The sequence below is a fragment of the Mus pahari genome, chromosome 18 (assembly GCF_900095145.1).
Source record: "Mus pahari chromosome 18, PAHARI_EIJ_v1.1, whole genome shotgun sequence".
NCBI classification, from domain to species: Eukaryota; Metazoa; Chordata; class Mammalia; order Rodentia; family Muridae; genus Mus; species Mus pahari.
Genome location: NC_034607.1, coordinates 5,805,135 through 5,817,193, shown reverse-complemented (window position 1 = coordinate 5,817,193; position 12,059 = coordinate 5,805,135). Strand labels below are relative to the sequence as shown.

Below are 12,059 nucleotides of genomic sequence, written 5' to 3'. Positions count from 1 at the left end.
AATATCTATTTTATTTCCTGTCTTAGAAAATTTCAACCATGCTCCCTTGGGCCTTCCTTTTTATTTGGGTTCTTTTTGGGAGGTATGTCTTTTATCATAGTGTGGTTAACCTGTGCTCTATGACTAGTATCCATGTATAAGTGAATAAATAAAATGCATGAAGTCCTTTGGTGTTTAATTTACCTCTCTCAGGATTATATTTCCTTCTTCTATTCATTTGCCTGAAAAAAATCACATCTGTGTTTTTATAATATCTGAATATTATTCCATTTGGTAAATGAACTATGTATGTACATCCATTCTTCAGTTGAGAGACATCTAGGTTGTTTTCTGTTGAGGTCTTTGATCCAAATAGATTTGCATTTTGTACAGGTTAATATGTATGGTTTAATTTGCATTCTACATGCAGACATCCAGTTAGATCAGCATCAATTTTTGAAGATAGTCTTTCTTTTCCATTGTAATATTGTGTCTTCTTTCTCAAAAATTGTGTGTTGGTAGGTATGTGGGTTTAAAGAGAATACCATGTATAGTGTAAGGATGCACCATCTCTCAAATAAATAGCCTATTGCCTATGGCTTAGGCAGGACATGAAAGGTGGGACATCCAGGAGGCAGAAGGAATTCTGGGAGAGAGCCATGCAAGAGATTGGCCTGGAAGGTGTGAGGAAGTGGACATATGGTGTCTGGGCACAGTAAACCAGCCAAGTGGCAGAATGTAGGTTAAAATAAATGGGCTATTTAAATTATGATTATAGTCAGCATGAAGGTTAGCCATAGGACTAAGATATTTATAAATACATTTTGAGTTTGAATCCTATCTCTGGGAGCTTGGGGATGAGAGACAAACCAATCCATAACTTCTATATGTTGGTTTATTTCTGAATCTTTGATTTGATTCCATTGATCAAATTTTTTCTTTGCCAAATCCATGCAGTTTTTGTTACTATTGCCCTATTCTAGAGCTTGAAGTCAGGGATAGTGATACTTCTAGATGTTCTTTTATTGTTCAGGATTATTTTACTTATCCTGGTGTTTTGGTTTTTCTATAATTACTTGAAAATTGTTCTTTCAATATCTGTAAAGAATTGTGTTGGAATTTTGATGGAAATTGCATAGAATTTAAATTGTTTTTGGTAAAATAGCAATTTTCTCTAGAGCAGGCTTCTTGTGTCCCCGCTTAGAGCAGTCTTCCTGTGTTCCTGCTTAGGGAGACCTCCACGGAAACATGCAGCATTGGGGAGTAGGTAATCTGCAAAGTCATGGCTGCAGGTGGAGTTGCAGACCAGAAAGGTAATTGGGTTCTGTGCCCCTGAATAGGGCAGATCTTTTGGGAGACAGGCAGGGTGTAGGGTCTGGGATTAAGCACACTAATCAGCCACGGGTACAAGTAGATGTGCAGACCCAAGGTTTATGGTAGAGCTGGATTGATCCCACATCTAATGGGCAGTTTGGGGGTATGATCACTGATGTCATATTACCCTGCCTTAAAATGCATCTGTACACTTTTAAAGATACACTATTTATAACTGTAGCTACATTTATAAATATGAAGACATTTTACAACTTCCAGGATAAAAGTCAATTCCATAATTTAGGTGCAGAGACTCAAAATTGTAAATGTTTTACAACAAAACAACAACATTCAGTGCCAAGTAATTTCTTATTCTGAGAAATTAAGAGATATGTGACATGAAAATATGATATGAAATAGATACTACAATTATAAATGTATTTGTTTCTGTCTACATAATTTTATAATTAAAATGACAATTGTTTTCTGTTTACTTAACAATGTTACAAAATCACCTTGTTTATTCTTCTACTCTAACTACTCTACCATATTTAAAAGGCTAATTTAAATTTAATAATCTAAATTTTTCATAATTTTCTGTATCTAGCATCAGTGACAGTGTTTTCTGCAGTTTTCTTTAAGTGCTTTTATTACATTTGTATTTTTTTTATTGTTAACATATTAATCTTAGACTTCTTTTTCAATGCTCACTGCCCATTTCAAAAGACAAAGCTAACATATTCAGTTACAGAGCCAATAACTTTATTTTCAGTTAAGTAAGCAAGGCTTCCTTCTACAAGACAGGAAGAAAGTTTACACTGGGTCAAAGAAGAGCTACAAGTTCTCCAAGGTGGAAAACTGAGAAAGCAGATGATAAGTGAGCCTTAGCTTACTTAAATGTACCTCTCTACTTGGAATTATTGAATGTAGGAGGACTTTGACAATTTTTGTACCACAAATTGCCAGGATTCTTGTTGTTTTAAGGAAAGTCTTATCTCCTTTGCATCATTCTGCCTTATAAAAGTACAGTTTGATATGTGGCATTTACACTCAATTCATCTGTCTGCTTTGATCTGATCTGTCAGAGACTAATATTGGTCAGTGCTGCATGGTCTTTGTCATTCACCTTGAATTACACATAAGTTCTATCATCTCATCCACAACTCTCTTACCTTTAAAATATTATCTCAAGGTATCTTGATAGTTTTCTACTTAGATTAAAAAACTGTTATGTCTTCAGCTTCTGGTATCTTTTACCATTATTTTACTACACAGAGATTTCTTTTTCTCGACATCTCTAAACCACCTTAGGATGGCTCAAACTCTGTTTATTAGATACCTCATTTCTGTTTGTTTCTCTCTCTGTCTCTGTCTGCCTGTCTCTGTCTCTCTCTCTGAGATACAGACACACGCACATATGTGCATGATTTACATGCCATTTCTATTACATTCATTAAAAGAGAACTATGACTTATTATAGGCAATAGGGCCGAAGATAAAAAATATTGAATGTGTTTACCTATACAAGACTTCATTAATAACTTAGGTATGGATTTTAATGTTTCATGAACCTGTAGATGTGTGACAGGTGAATGTTTAGTCAGATAATTATTATTAATGGTTATATACGTAATTATTCTCTGTTGTAAACTCCTTATTCGATTTATGATATTAATTCATGTGTAAACTTGTGATGAACTTTTTACCATGTGATCATGTATTCTGAAAGATGTGTAAGTGCTGAAGACAGAGATCATAATCATCACCATCACCATCACCACCATTATCATCCTTATCACGTTTTATTGTACTTTCCCCTGTTTTCTTAAAGAGCTTTCATAGGAAACATTTTACAACTTAGAAATAAATTTTAAATTCACTTTTCAAAGTGTCCCTTTTTCTTCCTTGGAACTTCAAATAGCAGAGTGAATGTTAGAGCCTAGCAATTCCTGTAGAGATAGAACAAAGGCTGCATTACTTAACTCCCCTCTGTTAGGCTACAAGTGTTAATCACCTAAACCAGGGACTTTTAGCCCTGAGAATGAACAAGAAAATATTTAGGACATTTTAGCAGTTATCATCATTACTATATAGACCAGGCTAGCCTAAAAACATCACAGAGGTCTTCCTGCCTCTGCCTCCTGAATACTTGGATTATTAAAAACTGACTTACTTGTAAGTAAAAATAATAGTAAATGATACAAATTAAATACCAGAGGCTTATTTGTATATTAATTACATTGAATACTTCACACCCAAGAGAACTACAGTATTTGCATTGTATATATATGAATAGAAATGACATACTTTTCATGCTATTCGTTAAAACCTGTATATGGAAAGATAGAAAGTAATATGAACCTTTGAAATAAGTGATAAAATATTAAAATTATGAGCCACTTGGTGAACTGAGTAACCAGTAACTGTATTATTCTTCATGCTCATTATTATTATGATATTTCCATAAACTTATTTGCAAATCCCATGTTAATATTGTTGGTAAATTCACATATGCACCAGTGTGGCAGTGGACTGAAGAGTTAGCAAGAACTGGGTCTATATTACTAGATTATAAGCATATATTTTTACTAACTTGAAAAGAATAAGTAAATTAAATGAAAAAGATACAAAGAACCACATGACAATTTGCTATGCATTAGGTTTATAATGTAAATTTTCTAGAAAATATTTTCTTATTCTTAACATTACATACCTAACATATTCAATATACTAAAATCATTCTTTGTGTCCAATGTTAGCAGGCACTAAAAACAGAACAAATATATTTTTCCTAATGAATTCTTCACTTAGAAGTAACTTCTTTAGAGCTCTTTTCAAGGACTCATTTCTCAGACTATAGATAACAGGGTTTAGGGTTGGGGGTAGAACTGTGTAAAAAATAGAAAGCATGAGGTCTAAAGCAGTTGGTGAGTCTGAGGTTGTCTTTAGATAGGCACAACTGCCTGTTGAGAGAAAAAATGAAACAACAAAGAGATGGGGCAGACAGGTAGAGAAGACCTTAGATCTTCCTTCAGCAGAGGGCATCCTGAGAACTGTAGAGAATATCTGGCCATAGGAGAAGGCAATCCCCACAAAGCAGGCAAAGGCCATTACAGCCATGAATGTAGACACTTCCAGTACTCCAAAGTAATCATTAGAGCAGGAGATCTTGAGCAACTGGGGGATATCACAGAAGAACTGGTGAATTATTTTTTCCCCACAGAATCTTTCAGAGAGTATACTTGCTGTGTATAGTGTTCCTGAGATACCTCCACTTAGCCACACAGCAGCCACAGCCCAAGTGCACTTTCTGGGACTCATGATGAACTCATAATGCAATGGGAGGCAGATGGCCACATAGCGATCATAAGACATCACTGTGAGAATGGCCATCTCACTCCAGGCCAAACCTGTGAAGAAAAAAATCTGCAGCATGCACTGTCCATATGAAATGTAGCCACTTCGTGCCAGGGAACTGTCAACATACTGGGGAACTGTGACAGAGAGGGATGAGAGATCCAGAATGGAAAGTTGCTTGAGAAAGTAATACATTGGAGACTGGAGCTGTGGGTCCAGTGTTGTGATGGTGATAATGATGAAGTTCCCTGCTGAGCCCAATAGGTATGTCACCAAGAAGAGCAAAGCTTGTAAGATCTGTAGCTCATGGTTGTCAGAGAACCCCATGAGGAGGAATCCACTCATTGTGGTTATGTTTCTTGCAGTCATTTTGCAAATAAATTTATGCTAATAGCTGGAAATAAAAATTTTTATGAAATGTAATAATATTATGCAATATATATATAAAACCAATTATACATAAATGTTCTATTTTCTCCATTCCATATAATGTTTAGGGAAGTGCAGTTTATTGAGCTTGAAAACTTAATAAATATACCTTCAATGGTGAGAATTTGCAGGGTAAAAATAGTTCTTCTGTGATGAGGGTTACACATTTGGATACTTTAAATAGTAGTTAGAGATAAGTCCAAGTGTCACAGCTCACCATATTCTTTTACTTTCTCGAAAGATTGAGATTTCCACCAAGGAAACCTGTGAATTTCAAGTCACATAGATGTACAATTATGAGACATTGGTTAAAGTTTTCTGTACTTACATTTTGTGACTTCTGTATTAGATTTAGTGAACCTCTGTATTGTAGCAGTTGGCCTATTGTAGTCAGGTAATACACCTTTCCTTCCTAGCAAGCCATGGCTCATTACCATAGTAACTACATGCATACAGTGCTGCTAAGAGCCTAATTAAATAGGGTGTTCTACTGTTTTTCCATTTGTAATTGTAGAACCAGGCCCAGAACCTTGAAATATCTCAGCAAGCACTCTAACATTATTTCTATTCTTAAATGTACATTTTTTTTAGTACGTAACAAAACCTACTTTTGCAAAGGAACTAGGTGTCATTTTCTAATTTGGTGTCTAACTTGATGGCCTGGTGCATAGTTGTTATCTAAAAACAAAACAAAACAAGAACAAAAGAACAAAAATAAAATATAAAAAAACCTGCTCTTGAATTCTCTCTCTCTCTCTCTCTCTCTCTCTCTCTCTCTCTCTCTCTCTCTCTCTCTCTGTGTGTGTGTGTATGTGTGTGTTGGGAGCGGTGTGCATGTGCCTGCTTATTTCTGAGTAAATAATCTTGTAGCAATGATTTTTAGAGGAACCATGTATCTTGAGATTAAAACAGTTCCTCCCTGTTTTAAGCTCAGAGGAATAGCCATCTAGTGCCTACCTCTTCTGAAATAGTGCAGAATCAGGCAGCCTTTCTGACACTCTTTTTGTAGAATAAACTCAATGTCTGATTATTCCATTTCTACAGTTTTCCCTGATAAAGACCTGTTTTAAGATTGTAATGAAGCATCTGTAAATTAAAAATTTTAAAATCTATTTAGTTGTCACACTGTAAAATCTCTTGGCTTTCAATCCATAAGAAAGAGTCAGAAATTTAATATATTTTGAGATTCATCACATTAAACGGTTTTCATGAAAGCCACAAACCATATAATATGAAGTCAGAAAAACTAAACACTGTAAGGTTGCCTATAACATTTTCTATATTTCCCATTTCTGCTCTTTGTAACTGGTAAAATATTAGCAGAATTACTGTTCATTATTTTTATTTTCATTTTGTCAAACTGTACAAGGAGTTGACAGGAGACAGAGAATCTGAACAGTTAATTACATTCACCACTGAGTTTTGGTTTTTCGAGACAGGGTTTCTCTGTGTAGCCCTGTCTGTCCTAGAACTCACTTTGTAGACCATGTTGGCCTCAAACTCAGAAATCTGTCTGCCTCTGCCTCCTGAGGGCTGGGATTAAAGGCATGTGCCACCACACCCGGCTAGTAAAATTTTTATTTGATCTACATAAGCAGTTTCATTTTTTTAGAGCTAAATATTTTAAGATCCACTTTATAGGATGAATTTACATCTCAAATATTTTTTATAACAGAACTGAGACATGAAATCTAAACAATGACCTTTTATATTGACAGCAAATTTTTTTAACCCCAAAATATAACTATCAAGAAAATGCATGAATGACTTTGAAGAAAACACAGGTTTTTTTTTTCTTTCTTTTTTAAGAACATGTAACACTGACAATTTTTTCTCTACCGCTTACCTCAGACAGTAATTTAAAACCAGTTTTCCTGATTTCCTGAGTTACATAGACAGATTACATGTCAACCTTTCCTATTTATGGTTGTTTTGCATATTATTTTAAAACTTTTACATTAATCATGTATTTCGTTTTTATTAATTTACTCATTTTCAGTAAGGTGTGTTTCCTTTCTTCCTTGATTGAATTATACCCTTGCTGTCTCAACCTTCATTTAAAGAGTAATTTTCTGCAGGGATTTATAGACTATCTTCCCTGAATTCATCCTTTAGTACTGGAAAATTCGCCTCAGGATTTCTTGGTGTGTAGACATCTATCCAAGCTGGTTACTATGTGTGATGTTACTTTCCCACAAACAGAGTTTTAAAATGTGTTGTTGAAGACGGGCTCATTTTTTTTCTTTTAATTTTTTTTGAGGGGAGGAACTTTTCAAATAGAAGCCAAACTGAATGACAGATGTGCCTCATTTTCTCTACAGCTTTGTCACTTGGCATTTTGACCCATTGAAATGATCACATAATGAGCAGGGGATTTGGTGAGACTGGATTTTTATTGCCAACTCAGTGGTTCCTAAAGTATTAGATATGAGAATCTTCTGGTGAGAAGGTTTCAATCTAGAGAGCAGAGCCGTAATACTTAACAATTTTGGTTTACAAGGTCACAGTGACACCCAGAAAGCTGTATACTTACCGGGTTCCTTTGTGTTGCTGCTGGTATATGCATCACTTAATAATCCACTTCTAGTTAAAGCTTCATTTTATTTGGAAGCACTGTGAGATGGTTTGGAAAATAGGCTTCTTACCTAATAGACAAGTCATGCAAATTTATATAATTCAGTGTAAGACAGTTTGAATTTTCAAATACATTGCAACTAATTCTGTAGCCTTTACCCAAAGAGATGAAGTGTGCAGCATTGCGGTGTCCTACATCACCATATACACCAACCCCAGAGCAATGCCTGCTAGTAATATAAGCATATAAGAGAAAGTAACATTAGTTCAGAAAACATTACCTTAAAATAATTTCTCCAGTGCTTCCAACCAAATACTTATTCAGTCTTGTAGCTTTATGTATGCAGCTCTCTGTTTCTGCTTTCCTTCTTTCTTTTGACTACTTTGTGCATTTCTTTTTGCTTTGTTTTGCTTTGCTTATTGTTTGTTTGTTTGTTTGTTTCATTTCTTCTCTTTTTTTCTTTACCCTACACAATCTTCTTTCTTCCTGCATCAACTGTCTTCTCTAGTACTTCTCTTCTGTCTTCTGGACCCTACTCATGCCTACTCCTCAGTCCCATTATTCATTCTCTCTTATTCTCCTCTCTGTCTCTGCTGGCTTTTTATATCCACTCTCCTGTTCCCTGAAGTCCAAGAGCCAACTTACACTGTAAAGCATAGGATCATTTAAAGAGGTAGGCAGATAAAGTATTTCATACTACACAGGATAACAATATAAAATTGATAATAGCTAATTATAATAAACAAGAAATTTCATGAAATTGAGTAAAAGGCCTGCAAAATGGAAGCCAATACTGCTGTGTACACATCAACCCTTATCTCCCTTTCTTCTTTGTATTAATAAAGCACATGTCCCATCTCACCTGTCAAGATGACTGAGCATTTACCTTATTTACTTGTAGGCGAAGTGAAACACCTATTTCCAGCCAGGATTCAGAGACCTTATGTTAGTTCTGTCTGAAAACCAAACACACAATGACTGTTTAATCAAATGTTTGCATCCATATATATTTGGTCCGTGAACATGTAAGTAACTAGGGCACAAATATTCAGTTCTGCTTGCTTTTAATAGCCTAAAGGTGGAAAAAATTCTCACTATTGTTTAATGGGTGAAATGTTAAGTATATTTAATGCATCTGCATCACAGCATACCACTCAAGAACAGGGAGATAAAGGTTTATGTATACAAATGTGAACAGTGGTAAGTGACAAAAAGTCAACCTCAGAAGATCACATGATGTCTGACTCTATATATGTACAATTCCTGAAATCACAATGTTTTGAAGATGGAAAAAATATATTTGATTGTTAAGGACTGGAATGTTGTAGGGAAGGAAGGTGAATGTAGCTACGTTAAGGGTATAACCATAGACATCCCTGCGGTGATAAAATAGTTATGTCTCAACTGTGGTAGCAGCTGTATTGCTTCATACATAAAAGAAAAGACTTGAGATTACATTGTAGCAATGTAATATAGATCAGTAAGATTAAAGAGGCATGGTGTAGATCTGTACTAATTTGCAACTTCTGAGAATCTAGAATAATTATAAAAATGAAATGAAAAATTCTACTAAATATTCTCATTTTTATTTCATGTCGCACCATGTTCTAGCTGAACAGAGAGTACTCAGTAAACATAATAATGGAAATATTCTACACTTCTCTTGTGGTATACTCTATAAATTTTGATATCACAGTTTTTCATAGTAGATGAAGTCTGAAAAAAAGATAATATATATTTCTTTCTCCTGAGTGCTATGCAGGTAAATTTTTTTTTCATTTGAACACAAGCTAGTATCATCTGGAAAGAGGAAAATGCAATTGAGAAAATGCTTCCATTATGTTGGCCTGTAAACAAGTCTGTGGATGCATGTTCTTGATTAATTATTGATGTGAAATTGCACAGTCTTCTGTTGGTGAAGCCACTTCTGGACAAGTGTATCTGGAAAGCAAGGTGGACAAGCCTTGAAAAGTAAGCAAATGAGGATCACTTCTTAATGTCTTATGCTTCAATTTCTGCTTCCAGGTTACTGCCTTAAGCTCCTTGACTAATTTCCCTCAATTATGGTTTGTGAAGTATAAGATGAAATAAAGCTTTTGCTCTCCAGGTTGCTTGTGTTTATGGGACTTATAGTGACAAAAGAACACGTATATGTTAAGTTGAGAGATTAAACTGTGAAATCAGACCCTATGTGGTTAGTGGTTAAAACCTAAACACAACTTATTAAAGAACAAGGAATAATCTATCCATGGGTTATATCATTGATCTCTTTGACTCAGAGACCATCACTGAAGAGGGCAAGGAAAGACTGTAAGAGCCTTGGAGAACCAGAAAAATAGTGTCTTCTCAACATGACAGGACCACTGTACTAATAAAATTCACAGGAGCTGTGATTGCCTCCACAATACCTATATAAGGTTAAGCTAGTCAACATGGAAGCGTAAAGAATTCATGAGCTCCCTCACCTCTTACAGTTCACTGCAAATGGAAAGCTGAATTGGGCTTAAACAGAACTGGGCCTGTCTGTTGTGCACTAAGGAGAGGTTCATGCTACCCCTATTCCTCCTTGTTTAACTATATGCAATGTATGAATTCTGGGGAATGCATGGTCATTGCCTTCAGTTGTGTAGGAAATGGTGAACTCATCACAATTCTATGGGTATTTCCTAATCTCTGTCCATACATCCTGGTCAAAAACAGAAGGCCAAAAAGGAAAAAGAGGAACATTATGTGGAAATGTAGGAGAGGGGTCTGTAGGGAAGAGGGGAGAAAGAGGGACAGCAAGTATAAGAGGCAGATGAGAGAGCATGGGGGTAAACAGAATACACTATTCACATGTTTTAAATTTCAATGCACACATTTAATCAAAACAATAAAAAACAAATTAAAACATGACCTTAAAATGCTATTTGTACAATTATAAGAGCTTTATTAAAATGAGCCCCTACTGCAGTTAATGTAGTTGTTTCCCAGCCAACAAAATAATGAACAAGATATTTCCCAAGTAAAAAACATAACAAATCGTACTACTGCAAAGTAGATGCAATATGTCTATGTAATGGAACACAATTCACTTAGAATAAAGTGAACTCTGTAGTTCAGCCTCAGAATAGCACACTCAGCAAGGAACCTTCTGGCTGAAAGGTATATGATATAAACCCAGAAAGGGAAACAAAGATTATAAATAAACATTAACATGAATCATAGGTTTAACAATTCTTATTTGAAAAATAGTTTTGTTCCATCATTTGTAAAAAGGGAAAATGTAGTAAAACTAGAAATTGATTCATTTGGATTAGGAAAACATATATAGAAAATGTGAATTTTGCTAAGGACTGAATAAGTTATATACATAATTATTATACTCTTTTTTTCAAACAAATTTTTATTAGATATTTTCTTCATTTACCTTTCAAATTCTATTCCAAAAATCTCCTATACCTTCCCCCTGTCCTGCTCCCCAAACTACACACTCCAGGTTCCTGGCCCTAGCATTCCCCAGTACTAGGGCGTATAAAGTTTGCAAGATCAAGGGCCTCTCCTCCCAATGATGGTGGATGAGGCCATCTTCTGCTACATATGCAGCTATAGGCACGAGCTCTGGGGGTACTGGTTAGTTCATATTGTTCTTCCACCTATAGGGTTGCAGAATGCTTCAGTTCCTTGGGTACTTTCTCTAGCTCCTCCATTAGGGGCTCTGTGTTCCATCCAATAGATGACTATGAGAATCCACTTCTGTATTTTCCAGGAACTGGTATAGCCTCAGAAGAGACAGCTATATAAGAGTCCTATCAGTAAAATCTTGCTGGTATATGCAATAGTGTCTGGGTTTGGTGGCTGATTATGTGATGGATCTCTGGGTGGGGTAGTCTCTGGATGGTCATTCCTTCTGTCTCAGCTTCAAACTTTCTCTGTAACTCCCTCCATGGGTAATTTGTTCCCGGTCTAAGGAGGAATGAAGTATCCACACTTTGGTCTTCCTTCTTCTTGAGTTTCATTTGTTTTGCAAATTATATCTTGGGTATTCTAAATTTCTGGGCTAATATCTACTTATCAGTGAGTGCATATCATGTGAGTTCTTTTGGGATTGGGTTACCTTACTCAGGATGATATCCTCCAGATACATCCATTTGCCTAAAAATTTCAAAATTCATTGTTTTTAATAGCTGAGTAGTATTCCATGGTGTAAATGTAGAACATTTTCTGTATTCATTCCTCTATTGAGGGACATCTGGGTTGTATCCAGCTTCTGGCTATTATGAATAAGGCTGTTACAAACATAGCGGAGCATGTGTCCTATTACAATTTGGAATATCTTCTGGGTATATGCCCAGGAGAGGTATTGCCAGATCCTCTGGTAGTACTGTATCAATTTTCTGAAGACTGACAGACTGACTTCCAGAGA

General features: G+C 35.5%; 1 protein-coding gene across 1 annotated transcript; it reads right to left on the bottom strand.

Annotated features, from left to right (window-relative positions):
- Positions 1–4,048: 4,048 nt before the first annotated feature.
- LOC110335903 (olfactory receptor 14J1-like) lies at positions 4,049–5,019 on the bottom strand. Its single transcript, XM_021218337.1, is given in 2 exon segments — positions 4,049–4,080; positions 4,083–5,019. Coding segments are annotated over 2 exon segments (969 nt in total).
- Between the last annotated feature and the right edge of the window lie 7,040 nt (positions 5,020–12,059).